Source organism: Aphelocoma coerulescens (assembly GCF_041296385.1).
Source record: "Aphelocoma coerulescens isolate FSJ_1873_10779 chromosome W unlocalized genomic scaffold, UR_Acoe_1.0 ChrW_unloc_scaf_3, whole genome shotgun sequence".
Lineage (NCBI taxonomy): Eukaryota > Metazoa > Chordata > Aves > Passeriformes > Corvidae > Aphelocoma > Aphelocoma coerulescens.
The window spans coordinates 411,927-429,188 of record NW_027184082.1 but is presented as its reverse complement, the minus strand read 5'-3'; the positions used below and the strand labels follow the sequence as shown (position 1 = coordinate 429,188).

The following is a 17,262-nucleotide window of genomic DNA, read 5'->3' as shown; positions in this document are numbered from 1 at the left end:
GCATTTGCCTTTGTTGAATTTCAGAAGCTTTTTCTGCCCATCTCTCCAACCTGTTGAGGTCTTTCTAAATGGCAGCACAGCACTCTGGGGTATTGGCCACTCCTCCCAGCTTTGCATTGTCAGTGAACTTGCTGAGGAGGCATCTACCCCTTCATCCAAGTAATTGATGAACAAGTTAAACAATACTGAGCCCAGCATTGAACCTTAGGGGACACCACTAGTGACAGGCCTCCAACTAGACCCTGTGCCACTGATCATGAGCCTCTGGGATCTGCTGTTCAGCCAGTTCTCAATCCATCCCACTGTCCACTCATCCAACCCATACTTCCTGAGTTTTCCTATGAGGATGCTGTGAGAAACAGGGTCGAAAGCCTTGCTGAAGTCCAGGTAGACAATATCCACTGCTCTCCCCTCATCCATGCAGGTAGTTGTCTTGTCATAGAAGACAATCAGGTTGATTACGCATAATTTCCCTTTAGCGAATCCATGCTGACTACTCCTGATCACCTTCTTGTCATCCATGGGGATAGACATGGCCTCCAGGATGAGGTGCTCCATCACCTTTCCAGGGATTGAGGAGAAGCTGATTGGCCTGGAGTTCTCTGGGTCCTCCTTCTTGCCCTTTTTGAATATGATGTATTGCTTCTCTGGTTAACCTTTGTGAAGTAGATAGTTCTGGAAGACATTATTAATAAATTTCATCATGTTTGAGAATAGGAACAGATCATTGTTAAATCCTGCCATTCTCTTAAATAATAACTGTCCTTATTGATATTCATGTCTGAACAAAATTAAAATTCTTTTTACTTTCTGTTGATCCATAAAATTCCATGTTGTGTTTATGGCAAATAGTGCAGTGTAAAAACAAACAAGCAAAACACTGCACCACAGAGTATATATTATAACCTAAAAGTTATAAATATTGCACGCAGCATATCAGATTTTCAGTTGATCAGTAACAGTTCCTTTAAAACAACTGGATTAGTTCTTACAGTGATAATGAAAAGATGTTTATTAGAATAGGAGATTGTTTCCCTATAATTGTCTCTTGTTTTCTTAGCCTCCTCCAGGAAATGTGAGAATGCCTCATGTACCCAGTACCCAGCCAGCAATAATGAAACCAACAGAAGAATCACCTGCTTACACACAAATTTCAAAGGTTTGTCTATAACTTTCAGGCACTAGGTTCCTTTCAATTATAGTAATATAAACACACTTCTAAAGTTGTGTATTCTATAAATAAACATTGTTTCCTGATGATTTATGAAAATGAATACTGCCTTTAAGTAATCAGTTACTGCATGAATTTGTGCAATATTAGGTTGGTCTTCATAACTGGAGATGCTAAATTTTGGAAAATAGACTTGGAATATAATTTTGTGTTTGTATTTTTTTAATCAATATCTAATGATGCTTATTTTGTTCAGGAGCATGCCTTGGCCCAGGCAGAACTGCTAAAGCGTCAAGAGGAACTGGAAAGAAAAGCAGCTGAATTAGATCGCAAAGAAAGGGAAATGCAGAATGTCAATCAGCAGGGGGGTATGCATAAAAATGTTTTTTTTTAATTTCAGAAATTTCACTTTTTCTTAGAAACTGTTTTAGTTTCACAGTGTTACTGTGAAACAGATCAAAGGGGGTTTTATAACCTCTTCAGGAAAAGAAAATTCATCTCCTTTGGAACAATGAATACAGTGAATAAAAACTGGCCTGTGCAGATTTTCACAGCAAAAATTTTAAATGAGGCCTATGTTACATGTTACTCTCTGCTATCAGCTATTTTTATTCTAAGTTAATATCCAAGTAATACTGTTGAATAGAAATGGAGCAGTTTGAGAAGTAAACTAACTTCATAAGTACCATCTCTGATTTCTCTTCTGTCAGTATTTATAGCTGTAGGAGAATTTTACAGTTTTGAAACATTTTCTTATCCTTTGGCTATGTTACAGACACAGTATTCTATGCAAATATCAGAAAGATTAATTTTATTATTAATATTTAATTAATTTTTCATATGTTGCTTTGGAACCCATAGTTAAGACCTGTATCTCATTTTGCCACAAACTTTAAGTAACCATCAGTTTTTATAGTGCAATTTCACACATGAAATTTACATCCTCTTAACTGAAGATACTTTGCTAGAATTAGATCTACAGGAAAAACTTTAGACTGAAGTTAAAAAAAACCCAAACGAACCAAAACACCATGCAAGGTTGACTTTGCGTGATCTTTTCACTTGTATCTAGAAATCTGACTGTTGTATTTCCACACATGCTGGGATTTTTTTGCTGCTGTGGTTATTGGAATATACAGCAGCACAATTCCAGATTGCATGACCACTTAGTAATTCAAATTTTTAGAAAATTTATGCCAGTCATATGCTAGGATCTGGGAATAAGGAATTGCTATTCTTCTAAGGAAAAGAATCATGATGATATTGTCCCTACATTTAACAATTTTTATTTTCTCAGTATTTATTCTTTTTAATGTCTTTATTAAATCTCTGTACGTCTTCTCCCAGATAATTTGTTTGTTTGTATGTTTGTTAATTGTCTTGTCGATATATTGCTCTTCATCTAATTTCACTAACTTATATTGGTGGTCTGGATTGATTTGTTGCCTTTTTCAACCTAGAAATGAAACTCGAGATAATTTTAGTATAGAAGGTAATATAAAAGTGGATCTTTATTGAAGGCCTTCAGGGGCAGTTATGGAAAGATGTCCACAAAAGCCTGCCCCTACAGGATGTAGTGGTTCGGTCTAAAATACTCATTACTGTTTATCTTCTGTGAGATAAGAATTAGGAGAAATGCAAAGCAGGCACCAAACTTGAAAGAATATAAAGAAGTTTATTAACAGACCTAAAAGAAGAAAAGAAAAAAAAAAAAAAATTATACCACCTTTAGAACTCTCCTCCTCCCCCCACCTTCCTCCCTTCTCCCACTGACAATGTAAAGACAACCCTTAAGATGTTCAGTCTGTTTACCACTTCCATAATAACCTTGTTCAGTCCATTTAGAAAGAGAAGTCTCTTTTTGCTCGTGCTATGAAAACAGTATCACACCGAGACAGCCACCCACTTCCAAATATTGTTCAGTCCATTTAGGAAGAGGAGTCTCTCTGCTTGCGATGTGAGTCCCTTCCCCTGACTTGCAGCTTTTCCCGCAACTGCTTTCGAGGGTCCACTCTTGAAAGTTTTCTGGGGTACAATTTTAAGGTTGAGCTGTTCAGAAACAAAAAAAACCAGAGGCCCTTCTCCTTCCCTGGGAGCAAAGGGTCATCTTCATCTTTAAGACTATCTCTGGAAGCATCTCTAGGAATTGAGGTTTTTCTCCTTTCCTCTTTGGAGCAAAAGTCCTCATCTGGTTCATCTGGTTCATCTCTCTCTGTCCAAACTTCTCATGAAATTACAGCTGCGGCAGCATCTGCCTATTGCTTACGAGTTGAACACTCCACCCCCCATATCTTCATGAAATTACAACAGGATACTCTGATATATCATAACTTCACAACAGACTTTCAGCTTTAAGCATCTCCTCTCTCTCTTCCCTCAGGTTTTCAGCTCTTCACAGCAATAAAAGGGTTAATCTCACCTCGGCCTTGCAGCTGGAATGTGGCTTATCGCAGTTGGTCACCTGACCTCTGCCAGACAGAGGTGCCGATTTGCTGAATCTCAGCCGCAGTGGAGAGGGGGGGTTCCGAGCCTCTCTGGCCGCCCACGGCAAGGCACTGGGGGGGGTTCCATGGCTGGAACAGGCCCATGGCTCCAGGCTGGCCGTGGCCCGGCCCGGCCTGGCCCAAGCAGGGCCTGGCCGGGCCTGCTAGCCCCTGCACGGGGCCTGCAGCCACCTGTCCCAGCGCCGGAAACGAGAGAGAGCTTGGGGGGGGAGTTTTTCTATTCTTAAGTGTGTATCACAGAGGCGGTCACAACTTTAAGTGGCTTAAAGAATTGTCCATATTCAAACTGGCCAGCTGATAGGTTCTATCAGGTCCCAGAGGAAGCTGTAAGCACCCCTTAGCAAGGACATCCCTTCCGGGACTATGCTTGCTAACCTATGACACAGGAGTATCTTGGTTTGAGACAAATTTGGAGGAGAACGTCCGAAATGAACGTCCCTCTGTTAGAAGGCAGATTTCAGCAGCCCCTCCCCCACCACATTCGGAAAGAAATTCCTTGGAGGAAAGTGAAAAAACCCAATTTATTTAACAAGCAAAGTGCACACAGGCACGGAAAAAGAATAAATAATGTTAAATAATAAAACCTCTCACTGTGGAGAAGAAACTTGGGTAGATTTCAGAGTCCTTTCTGTGGGTGTGGCTCTGCCCTCTCCGGAGCTGGGATTCTGTGTGGGCCCCTCCATGTTGCTGTGACCCAGCCCACTGGGGGGCTGGGGCAGTGTACCTGTTTGGCCAAATTTAGAAATATATCCTCTGAGAGAAGACACAACCACCCCTCCCCCACCAGGTTCGGGAAAAAAATAAATTTTCCTGGAAGGAAAGTGAAGAAGATAAAACTATTTATTTAACAAACACACGGGAAAGGAAAATGAGGTTAAATGGTAAAATCTTTCGCTGTGGAGGAAAAACCTGGGATAGTGTTAGAGTCCTCCCTTTGGTCTCCTCGGAGCTGAGGCTTGGGCCAGGGCCAGGCCCTCTGTGCCCGATGGAAAGTCCTCCTGATGTGCTCTGAGGTTGAAAGCAGTCCAGTAGAAAAGGGAGAAAATCCGGAATTCCAGAGAAGGAAAAGCAAAGTCCAACTCTCAGTCTGTCTCTCCGGAGAACAAGAAACTGAATCAACTGGCCAAAAGCTGACTGGAAAGCAGCAAGCCGGGTGCTTCCTCCCTCCCCTGCCGCGGCTGGGAAGAAAAAAACCTCCTATCTTTATGTGACCTTGAACAAGCTGCAAACTGCTTTGAGAAAGTTTTGCTCAGTTTTTCCTTCTCCCTCTCAGGCTCAGTTTAGAGGCACAGAAAGGCACAAAAATTAATTTCTGGGCATAGGCAGCGATATGGGATACACATCATAAGGTCACCCCAAGACAGGCAGCAAGATGCCAGTCAATCCCAGCCCATCCCCTGGATTGAGTTTCCTGAAGAGGCAGACTCAGAGGGTGGGTCGATGGGCGCCTCAGAAGCCTAAGCCGTGCCCCCCCTGGGCGGCGCCCGGGTACAAGCCGCCTCCCCTGGTTCGGGAAAATTCTCGGTTACTCAGTTGTTCACTGGTTCTCTGTTATAGCTCCCGCCTCTCGGTTTCTCCCAGTGGTTCTTGTTAAATTGTATCCTCCCCCTGGCTTGTAACTCATTGGTAGTTTTCCCCTTTCACCACGGTTTTCAAAATCTCTATAAAACTGAGGACAAGACTCAGGGGAGCATCCCATCGCATTCCATCCCTTCTGAGCTTGTTCGGGTTGCGAAACTTCTAACAATAAACCTGTTAGGAGTGAGACCAGAACAGCCTCTCTCTTCCTTTGTCTCTGAGTTAACGTGAGCCGATACCATCGGCTCCTGCCGTGTTCCCTCTGCAAAGAAGCCAGCTAGCTAGCTCAGCCAGCAGCTCTTTTCCTGATGCTGAAGTCGCTTCAGCGACGTACAGAAATAATGCAGTTGGAGTCTCTCTGACCTGGGGCATGCCAGAGTTCGTGCCTCGAGCTCAAGTACCGCGTTACCTCCGGGCCGCAGTTTGGGGCCTCCCAGTGATGTTGTTCCGGACCAGAGCAGAACAGTCCCAAGAAAAGTTCTTGCCTCAGCTAGCAGGCTAGCTAAAAAGCAAAGAGTTTTAACTCTCTATCTCTCTCCTGAAAAAGGAGCCGAGAGCTGGGAAAAAGCAGGAAGGTGCTTTCCTCAGCTCTGTAGCAGCAGGAAAGCAGGCGTGTGTGTTGCAGCGGGGACTTCTGCAACATGTATAGACAGCGAGGCCCGTGGAAAGAAACAGGGACTGATTCTTGATAGATGTTTCAGAGATCTTTATTCTCCAGCCACATGGCCGGGGAACTGCCAAAGAACTGAGCAATCACGGGACAACCAGGGTCCTCCCCATGCAGGGGAACACAAAACAACCAATGGGGAACAAGATTGACCAGGGAGTAGGGAAACCCCGTAGGCCATGCCTCTACTCCAGGGTCCCCTCCCCCCGGACCCCACACCAGGGAGGAGGAACCCCAACACTTCGCCCTTTTGTTTTAACTAAAAGAGATTTAAAACTTAATACTGGAAACAACTGGACAAACATAAGATAACAATTTCAAAAGAAAACAAGCCACCCTCTTGAGTCTCTAAATGTCCAAACAGATTTTTTCTCTGGAACATCTTAGGGCTGGCAGAAGGGAGACAGGACTCTCTGAGCATGCTTTATGGGGAAACTGAGGCAGGAGAGGGTTTCTTCCATTTGTACCTGTTGGAACTCTAAACAACAATAGTTAATTTTACCCCCCTTTGTCATCCCCCATTCGGCATTGGAAAGGGATTTTTCGGGAAACAATTGGTAAAGGCATGGTTTTGTGAGGGAAACCATGGGTGGAAAAACAGATAACAGGATATGGGATAAAAGGGAAAGGTAGGATTAGGAAAGGGAGACTGTATGGGTTGTTTATAATGGGGATATTGTCTGACATGACTACTATTTGCAGCATATATATTGCCTTTCACAGAAACACCACCAGGCCTGGTAACATCTGCTGCTTGCAGGCCTTTCCTTCCTTGTTTAATCTTAAACTCTACCACTTCTCTGTCTCCTAAGCTTGGGATATATTTTTTGGGGTTATTCTTCATAATGGCAGTACGATGAATGAATATGTCTTCCTTGTTGTCACATCTAGTTATAAAACCATAATTTTGTTTGACATTATACCATTTTACTATTCCTAAAACCTTAGCTACGATGATTTTTTCTTTTTTCTGTGTCGTTGCTGTTTTCTGTCTCACTGTGTTCTTGCTTTCACTTTCGCTTTTGCTTGCTCCCGTGTTGGAGCTGCCAGAGCTGCCGGGGCCATCGGGGTTGCTCGTGCCTGTGCACTCTCACCACGGAGTTTCGACTTCTCGGGGTCGCATTCGGGGCCGTGCAGGCCCGGCCATGCCGTGCTGCTCAGCTACTTGCACGCTGCTGCTGCTGCCGCCTCTAGTCACATCTGTGCTGCCGCTGCCTGGTGTCGCGACCATGCCTTGGCTGGGCTTCGCGGCGCCCCCCCCCCCCCCCCCCCCGCCCTGCAAATGACTCCATTTCGGCGCGTTTCAGCTATGCGCGCCTCCACTCCGTGTCCATCGCCGCTGGCCGCTGCCCGCGCGCTGCCCCTCTTGGCCAGGCATTCACGGGGCTCGCTCCACCACACGCTGCGCGGGGCCAGGCAGGCACCGCCAGGTCCACTCCATCGTGCCGCTCCTGCCGCGCATGACTCCGCTGCCGACACTGCAGCTTGCACTGGCTCGCCTGCGCGTGGGAACTGCCTCGCCGCCACTCACAGAGCACTCGGTGCACGTGGCCGAGGTCGCGCGGTCCCTGAGGCACGTTTCCCTTTGCAAGGCCACAGCTGATATTGTTCATCTCCGTAATTAGATAATATTCATGGAAATGTTCTTCCATTGGCATATATTTTGACTCAGAAATTAACTGTGTCTAAACATTCTTCCAAAAGTCTTTGGTAATAATCAAGTCCCAAGAAACGTAGAAAAAATTTTTAAACAACCATGCCAGGAAGTGTCTCAGTTCTTTTTGAGTTTGAATTAAGCTAAAATTTACATATCGCTGTTCAAGAATCTTTTCAAGTTTAAGATAAATGTCCCTTTGCGGCTGGGACAGCCATGAGTCTTTCCACGGTTCTTCCATAGTTTATGGAACAGCAAAACAAAAGCAAGAAGAGAGATCCAGAAAGTTTCTTTACTCACGAATTTTTGGGGATCTTCAAAGTCTTGATTGTTTCACAGTCACTGACTCCAGGGAATCATTATGTTCCCCGGCATCACTACCATTTGTTGCAGTGGGGACTTCTGCAACATGTATAGACAGCGAGGCCCGTGGAAAGAAACAGGGACTGATTCTTAATAGATGTTTCAGAGATCTTTATTCTCCAGCCACATGGCCAGGGAACTGCTGAAGAACTGAGCAATCACGGGACAACCAGGGTCCTCCCCATACAGGGGAACACAAAACAACCAATGGGGAACAAGATTGACCAGGGAGTAGGGAAACCCCGTAGGCCATGCCTCTACTCCAGGGTCCCCTCCCCCCGGACCCCACACCAGGGGGGAAGAACCCCAACATGTGTATGTCCTTGAGCACAAACCGCTCTGAAAAATTTGCCTGGCTTCTCTCCCCCCTCTCCTGAGAAACAGCTTAAAGACACAGGAAGGGACAGGATTCATGTCTGGCATAGGGCAGACAATAGGGAATACAGTATCATACAGTCGCCCCAGGACGAGGGATGAATACATTTTTATAGGTTTTAGGAAATTAGTGTAATTGATAAAAAACACCAATTAGGAGGACAAGGGGTGATGCAATTCCCCCTCAGGTCAAGCCCCTTCTCTGGATCTCCCCCTTGGCACTATCTGTACCATGAGAATGTATCTCGAAGAGTTGTTCTCAACCTTGGTAGCCAGGAAGAACCAAGATAGTATAGGGGCCTTGTACTCCCCAGGGCTTGGATCTCTGGAATTTGTTTTGTCTTTCTGCCTAGGGAAAGGGCATGGAAAATTACTGGGAAAGCTAGCCACTTATACAATAGGCTACAGAGCTACAAAGATATATGCGAAGAATACAGAGAACATAGAAAAAAAGGCAAAAACCAAAACGGCATAAATTACTTGTCTCTTTCAGGCTTCAGGGGCAGTCTTGTTCATCTATATCATAGGAAACATAACTCTAATACGGCATGCATGTTTCATGATATTTCTAAAATGGGTATTTACTGTTTTATTAGGTTGCAGTTGTCTCCTAGTTTCGGCCAGGACAGAGTTAATTTTTTTTTTTGCAGTAGCTGAGAGGGCATGGCTGTGGGAGTGTCTAGGAGGTTATTTGATACCACCATGTCATTTGCCAGGGGTGGGGGAAAGGGACTTTCTTGCTTCGGAGAAGAAGGGTGCTCCTTCCAGGGGGAGAAAGCATGGTGGGCAAAACAGTTGGTATTGTCACAGACTTTCTGTGTAAATCGTTTCTTTGTCTTATACCTTTTTTTATTACCATTGTTGCTGTTACTATTCATTTTCTTATCTCATTGCTGTTTCCATTAAATTGTTCTTATCTTAACCTGTCATCTTTGCCTTTTGTGCTTCTAACTAGAAGGGGAAGGGAAGTGAGTGCCGGCATGGTTACAGTGGGAGCACTAAACTGAGGAATATCATTCCCAAACCATGACAAGTTGTTCACATCCAAGTGCTTGAAGAGTCCATGAAGACTCTAAAGGAGTCTTTGGGAAGGTTGAAATGTGAAAGAGAATATTGGGTTTTTGCCAAATGACTGCATAAAAGATACAGCACATCAGAAATTGTATGTTATGAATGAGGAGAACAATATTCCTTTCCTTCTGATTTTTTTCTTTGGTACACTCATTTAAACTCCTTTGGAAACATTTTAGAGATACTTTGATTGGAGGACAAAGACTTTTGCAATAGTACTCCAGCTATTTGCATTCAAGATGCTGGCTGCACATTTAGGACACTGTTGTCATATGCAATTGACTAAAATGCAAAGATCTTCAAGCTGGTAGGTCTGCTCATCAATAGGTCCTGGGAGGTGATTCTCCCCCTCTACTCCACTCTTGTGAGACCCCACCTGGAGTACTGCATCCAGCCCTGGGGCCCCCAACATAAGAAGGATGGGGACCTGTTGGAGCAAGTCCAGAGGAGGCCATGAAGGTGCTCAGAGGGCTGGAGCACCTCTGCTATGGAGACAGGCTGAGAGTTGGGGCTGTTTAGCCTGAAGAAGAGAAGGGTCCATGGAGACCTCATAGCAGCTTTCCAGTACCTAAAGGGGGCCTACAAGAGGGCTGGAGAGGGACTTTTCATAAGGGCATGTTGTGATAGGACAAGGGGAAACAGCTTTAAACTGAAGGAGGGTAGGTTTAGATTAGATATTAGAAAGAAATTCTTTACTAAAAGGGGGGTGAGCCACTGGGACAGGTTGCCCAGAGAAGTTGTAGATGAGTGTAGTAAGTTGACCTTGGCTGGGTGCCAGGTGCCCACTAAGCTGCTCTATCACTCCCTTTCCCAGTGGGACAGGGGAGAGAATAAGATGGAGAACAGCCAGTGGGTGAGATAAGGCAGTTTTATTACAGTAAAAGAAAGAAATAAACGAGAGTCTGCGTGCGCATAAGCTAAGGGAAAAGTCAATCTCTACTTCCCATCATCAGCGAGTGATGTTCAGACACTTCCTGGGAAGCAGGGCTTCAGCATGCATAATGGTTTCTACAGGAGGCAAACATTGAAGAATCACGAATGCACCCCTTCCTCCTCCCTCCCATAGCTTTTATATCTGAGCTGACGTCATATGGTATGGAATATCCCTTTGGTTAATTTGGGTCAGCTGGCCTGGTTGTGTCCCCTCCCAGGATCTTGCCCACCCCCCAGCCTACTGATTGGGGGGTAGAATGTTGGAGAGACAGTGCTGATGCTATGCCAGCAGTAGCCAAAACACTGGTGTGTTCTCAACACCTTTCCAGTTCCCAATGCAAAGCACAACACTGGGAGGGCTGCTATGGGAAAATGAACTCCAGCTCAGCCACACCCAATACAGATGAACTACTAATAAAGATATGGTTGAAGATAGCAATTGCAAGCAAAACCTTGTCAGAATTTCAAATAAAGTTTCCTTTAGGTTAGTGTCTAATTCAGCTCCACTTTTTTAATATGGTAATTAATGTATCTCTTGCCTCCAGAATTTGAAATGCTATGGTAATGGTTTTTTGTAGTTATCAAAGTTGAATTTCTGAGTCTCTGCTTGTATTGACTTGTGTTCTGCAGAATGTATACTCTAATCTGCGAGCAGATTAGCATACAGGAATTTCAAGCATCTGATACTGTGTTGACCTTTGTGGTATCCTCACTCTGTTGCACAACTGTATCAAAATATATTGATGCTGTAGGGCATCTTCTTGTAACAAAAAAAGAGTAGTTTACACCATTTAAATAGCTGCTTTTCTTCAGGCTTATGGGCTTTTAGGTAAAGTTTTGACTGTAAAGTGTATTAGGAACTGGTTCAAAGTGTTAAAGATATCCAGGTATTACAAATATCAGGATTCTGAGAATGAAGAATGTTTTTTAGTCCCCAGTCTTTGTGTTCTACAAAGCATGAGAGTATGGTGGGACTTAGAGAAATGTGCATTTAAAAGTCAAGGAACTCTGAGAAATTGTTTTGTGAAGAATTCTCTTTCCTCATTACTTTATAGGAACTGTCAGATGCCTGATTAGTCTTTTACATAGACAAAATATTGTACTTTCCTTGATCTGTCTGTACTTCATGGTATTTTATTTCTGAAGTTTATTTTTAGTGTTGTGTGAGGATTGCTAATAAAACTTTGGGGTTTTGGTAGCCCAAGTTATCTATATACTTGTGAAATTTATGTATAAAACAATTCGAACAACTCCAAATGCACCTCTTTCTAGTATACAGAGATTAAAACTGTATTATAGAGCACCTTTTTTTCTTTTCTCTTTCTGATTTGCAGGTAGAAAAAATAACTGGCCACCTCTTCCTGAGAATTTTCCAGCAGGTCCATGTTTCTACCAGGACTTTTCTGTAGACATTCCTGTAGAATTCCAGAAGACAGTAAAGATTATGTACTATTTGTGGATGTGTAAGTATTTTATTTTAAAGAAAAAACAAAGTGCATATTTGAACTTGATGATACATACCTGCTACTTTGGCTTTTGCAATATCTGTAATGAGAATTTTTTTAAAATTCAGAAGTCAAATGTTGAAATGAAATCTTTTTGTTAGCTTCAGTTTTAAACTTATTGGATTATTTCATAGAAATTTCCTTAAAAAAAAAGGAGGAGGATTACCCTAAGGCAGATTGGTTATAGTATAGTGCAGTTTTCTGTTTTAAATATCCCTGGTTTTGTAAAATGAGCTTTGACCACTTATTACTTTAGAAATAATTTTACTGTTTTTAAAATCAGCTTATATATTAAGAAATATAATTCACAATCAGTGTTAATAGACTGAGTTTAAGAAGTTCAATATCCATTTGCTTTATAATAACATAGTTTTGTATAGTTTAACATAGTTTTACTCTATAGTGGAGACAATATAATTTGTCTGTTTTAAAAAATAGTGTAAGTTAAGTTAGCTGAAGAATCAGTCCATATTGCAACTGTCCTTTGTACACCAAGAATGCTCTACAGTCTTCGTAGGGTTAATTTTGCTCTCATTCAGGTGGTATGTTTTGACTGGAGAAATGCTGAATAAACCAAATGTACAAATGCCATGATATTTGTTTCTTCTGCCTTGTCTAGTGTGATGAGCACCTAATAAATACTCTGAGACTGATGAAATTCCAAAGATTTAGGTGCTTTGATGCCATTATATATTTTTACCATCAGTAAGGGGATGTGAATTTCAGAATTCTTCTGTATTTTTTTTCAAATTTGCATAATTTTGCCTGTTAATCTGGTAATCTTATTACTGTGATTGAACCATGTCATTGAAAAACATAAAATGAGCAGCCAGCATTGAAACAAGTGAATTCCACTTCATAGTAATCCACAGCTTTTTATATTCATTGTTGGGTTATTAATCTTTAAGCAAATGGATTCATTGTAGAAGGTGGGACTAGCTACTCATAAATCTGACAGATATTTAAGTTTTATATGAAATCTAAGATCAAGTACTCTAAAATTCTAGGATAGTTACTAATTCTGGCCATTTGCTGGACTGAATTCTAAAAAGTGCCGTATATTTGAAACACAAGGTGAAGTTGGGCAGTGAGAATTGGAATATTAATACTGGTTTTTTAACTGACTGACTGCTCCCATGTTTTTGTGAACTACAACAATCAATTAGCAATGGCTTCTGTCAGCTGCCAGTGGAGCTTTTCTATACTATCTTGTTTTTGCAACCATTGCTGTTCTAGTTGCTTGCAGATAGAACAGAAGTTTGCCTAGCTCTTTACAGCAGGCATTACTTTTTAGATCTTTGTATGCTGTTACTAAGGAAGTGTCTCTTGACTGTTATCTGACACCAAATATTTTTTGGCTGAAAAGCCTGTTTTCCCGCTATTTTCTGTCTAAGGATACAATTAATTGTACATATAACAGTCTGTGTTGATGTTTGTTTTGCCTGTTCCTGAGAACCTCCAAAAGGATGGTGTACTAGTTTGAAAACAAACCAGTGGGAGGCACCAAGTCAGAATAACAATTTAATAGGGAAATCAAAAAAATAAAGGCAGAAAACACTGGGTCAAACTGAGTCAGGATACAACCTGACACCCTGTTAGTCAGGGTGGCAGTAGCAGTCCAATAAGATGGTGGCTGCGGTGCTCCTGAAGTGATGGATGTGGTTCTGTCGAAGCAGTGATCCTGTAGAAAAGGGCTGCTCTTCCTCCGAAGGTCCAGTGGTAGCTATGTAGTTCTTGTCCTCTGGAAATTCAGTGGAAAGGGTGTCTGTGGTGTTTGGAATCTCAGATTATATCCAGGATGGAATGCTTGGTTCCTCCTTCTGGGTGGAGCATCTCACAATGGGATGATGAGTCATGAGGCAAGGCATTGATGGGCTCATTAACAGAAGATAGTCTGTAGGGAGGAGGCAAGGAAACACTGTCCCACCTGGTTTCAACAACTCATGAGGATGGTAATAGAATACACTGCAACCCAGGACAGATGGACACTTCATAAACTCCCTCAAGCCTGTTCTAGTGTGTTATCATCTTTATCTTTAGAAAGTGTTTCCATTATATAATTTAATTTTTCCCTTCCTGTGATTGATATCCCCTGTTCTGTCCATTGTTGTTATGGAGATGCATTTATGCCCATTTGCCATCATCTTTTGTCTAAATTATCATAGTTGCCTCAGCCTTTTTACATCATGCTTTCTAGAGATCTGGTTTTTTGTTGTTCTCTTACAGATTTGCCACTTGGTCTACTACATATTATTATGGGATTTTTAATGTGTAGCATCAAGAATTGGACAATGTGGACTATGTCCAATATTTTAGCTGAAGTCCTAATGTACTGTGTAGAGTTAAAAAAAATACTTTCACATTTTTGGTAGTATGTCCTTGTGTTCTGTGCTGATCTATGCTTGTTTCTGAATATACTTTTTCTGATGAAAAATACTTGTGTCACTTGTAAGGTTTGTTTGCAAATGTCTAGCCCTCTCCACAAAGAGCAGAACAGACAAGGAATAAAAGGCTAAACTACAATTGAAACCACTCTGATGTGCTTCAAGGTTGTGTGCAATCAAATTTCACTAGCTTTGTTCTCACTTGCCAGTTTCCATGTGTCTTCAAAGCCCTCCATTTGGCAGGTATCCCATTCCCCTTGAGGCACTCCATTATAGGGTGACAGTCCAGCTGGTTCCTGTAAAGAAGCACATTCTTTTGTCACGTACCCGAGTGAGGACTTTGGTTTCCCAAGAATACCATCAATAAAACATTACTGAAATGAAACTTATTACAAAAATCTATCTTCATACAGTCCCAAATGAGACTACAAAATAATTATCTTGATAATGTAGATGCCTAATAGCATCAGTGCAACTTGTGATCTTTATATACAATTGACTTTCAAACATTAGTGGATGATAAAGTGTAATTAATTAAGACAGGGAATGTATATGTAAGTAGGGTTCTTCTATACAAGAAAGCTTACACTAAGAAAAATTAAGTTCATAGAATCATGGAATCCTAGAATGGTTTGAGTTGAAAGGGACCTTAAAGATAATCTATCTCAAACTCCCCTGCCACGGGCAGGGACACCTTCTACTAGACCAGGTTGTCCAGAGCCCCATCCAGCCTGGCCTTGAACACCTCTAGGGATGGGAAAATCTACAACATCTCTGGGCAAACGGTTCCAGTGTCTCACCACCCTCACAGCAAAGAATTTCTTTCTAATATCTAATCTAAACCTACCCTCCTTCAGTTTAAAGCCATTCCCCCTTGCCCTGTGTCTTGGTTTGAAAGACAGGTGTCTGCCAAGGAAGGCAGGAGTCTCCCTTGAAATGGAAGAAAAAAAAATTGCAACCCCCTTCCCTCCGAATTATTATAATTTTTAAATTAAGGGGCTTTCAGGCAAAGATATGAGGAACAGGAATAACAGTTCTTTACTATTATATATCTATATGTGTATAACAAGTCAAACAAACAACAATAACTATGGCAGTAACAGCAAACAGAACCACAAACCCAGTGCCAGCCTTCTCGGCTGTCAGGCCCTTTCCCCTCTGGTGCAGTTACAGTTGCAGCTGGCAGGGGCGCTGGCGGCTCCCGGTGAGCAGGGCAGGTGCAATGGTTCCCACACGGCTGCAGGGGGCGCTCCAGATCGAGCTCAGGGAGCACACGGAAATGGCGGCAGGGGATCCCGAGAAGGGATGGAACAAAGGCTTCACAAACCCCTGGGCAGCTGATCCTGGTGTCCGGCCAGACCCTCTGGAACAGCAGGCTGGAACAGCAGGGACGAGCACAAATCCCGTTTGGCAGACAAGATGTATTGAACTCCAGAGCTGCGGTGGGAACGCCCCAGAGGTCTGGGCAGGCAGGGCGGGGCAGGGCTACAGAGTAGTGAAGGCTCAAAGCAACAGTGGGGGCAGGGCGACCGCAGCCCGGCTCCCAGTGGGGCAGGGAAGGCGGGCTTGGGAATCCCGGGGTTTCTCCAGTAGAAAGAAAGGAAGGCAGCTGAAAAAGCAGAAGTCTTCAGTGCTGATGAATTCCTTCCAGCCTCCCTCTCCATCCAAATGCCAGTAACTAACAGCTCACAAGCCCAGGTGAGAAACAGTAGCCAGATGGACCCCTCCCTCTGTGGCCAGGTCTTTTGTTTTTCTTAAGCACACAGTAATTTGTCCCCCTGGCAACATGTATGGGGAAAATTCTTTAACAGAAAAAGAAAACAGAAGGGGAACTCCTAAAACCCCAACATCCTGTCATTACATGCCTTTGTGAAAAGTCTCTCTCCAGCCTTCTTGTAAGTCCCCTGTAGGTACTGGAAGGTTGCTCTAAGGTCTCCATGAAGCCTTCTCTTTTCTAGGCTGAACAATCCCAGTTCTCTCAGCCTTTCCTCATAGGAGAGGTGCTCCATCCCTCTCATTATCTTGGTGGCCCTCATCTGGACTTGCTCCACCAGGTCAATGTCCTTCCTGTGTTGGGGGCCCCAGAGCTGGACACAGTACTTCAGGTACTCCACAAGAGTGGAGTAGACAGGCAGAATCACCTCCCTGGCCCCACTGCTCTGGATGCAGCCCAGGATACGATTGGCTTTCTGAGTTGCAAGCACATATTGCCAGCTCATGTCTAGCCTCTCATCCACCAGCACCCAGCCCCAAGTCCTTCTCAGCAGGGCTGCTCTCAACCTGTTCATTCCTCAGCCTGTATTGATACTGGGGGTTGCCCTGACCCAGGTGCAGCACCTTGCACTTGGTCTTGTTGAACCTCATGAGATCCCCATGGGCCACTTCTCGAGCTTGTCCAGGTCTCTCTAGAGCAACTCGAGTGACTTTTTTTTTTTTTTTTACCTGCTTCCACAGCTGAACTAGGATCAGGGTCTCTTAGATCACTTCACATTGAGTGCTGTATTGGTATAGCTGTGAAATTATTGTCATATAAACATTGCATGATGCAGACTTTGCTACAGCCTTAGGTCATTTCAGCTCTCAGGTGGTCATTATCTCTAATAACTTGTATCACTGTTAAATTTGAAGAGGTAAGTAGGTGGAAGGTATTTAAACCATTACCCTGAACATGAAAACACCTGTGTATTCATACAACCACAAAGCTTATCTAGGTCACTTAGTGAAGGCATTGGCTTGAAGCAGGTTGAGAGAAAGGTGAATAGAGTGAAGGGAGAATTGTCAGTGAATTCCTGTCTTCATCTGTAGCTTGCTAATACTCAGTTTTTATGATTGAGATTCTCTGTGACAGTAGTGAAGTAAACCCCTGTGTTGCCAGGGTTATTGTGCTAGTAAATATGAGTAGTGGGTGAGATGCTGCTTCAATCCTCTTCTGCAGTGATGGTATTCTTTTAAAACTTGTCCTGGTTTTGTAACTGCAATTACAAAAGAAAAAGTAATAATTTTGGAGAGTTCCAACTCCTTCAGAATGGGGACTTTTCTAGTAATCTAGGGTATTGG

At 43.1% G+C, this 17,262-nt stretch overlaps 1 protein-coding gene across 1 annotated transcript in view; it reads left to right on the top strand.

The window, feature by feature from the left end:
- LOC138102849 (secretory carrier-associated membrane protein 1-like) overlaps positions 1-17,262 on the top strand; it is a 228,557-nt gene that overhangs the window by 151,925 nt on the left and 59,370 nt on the right. Inside the window, exons 3-5 of the mRNA XM_069000598.1 lie at positions 1,061-1,159; positions 1,428-1,539; positions 11,651-11,779. Of these exons, the coding sequence (XP_068856699.1) occupies positions 1,061-1,159; positions 1,428-1,539; positions 11,651-11,779 (340 nt within the window). The remainder of the gene's footprint in view (positions 1-1,060; positions 1,160-1,427; positions 1,540-11,650; positions 11,780-17,262) is intronic.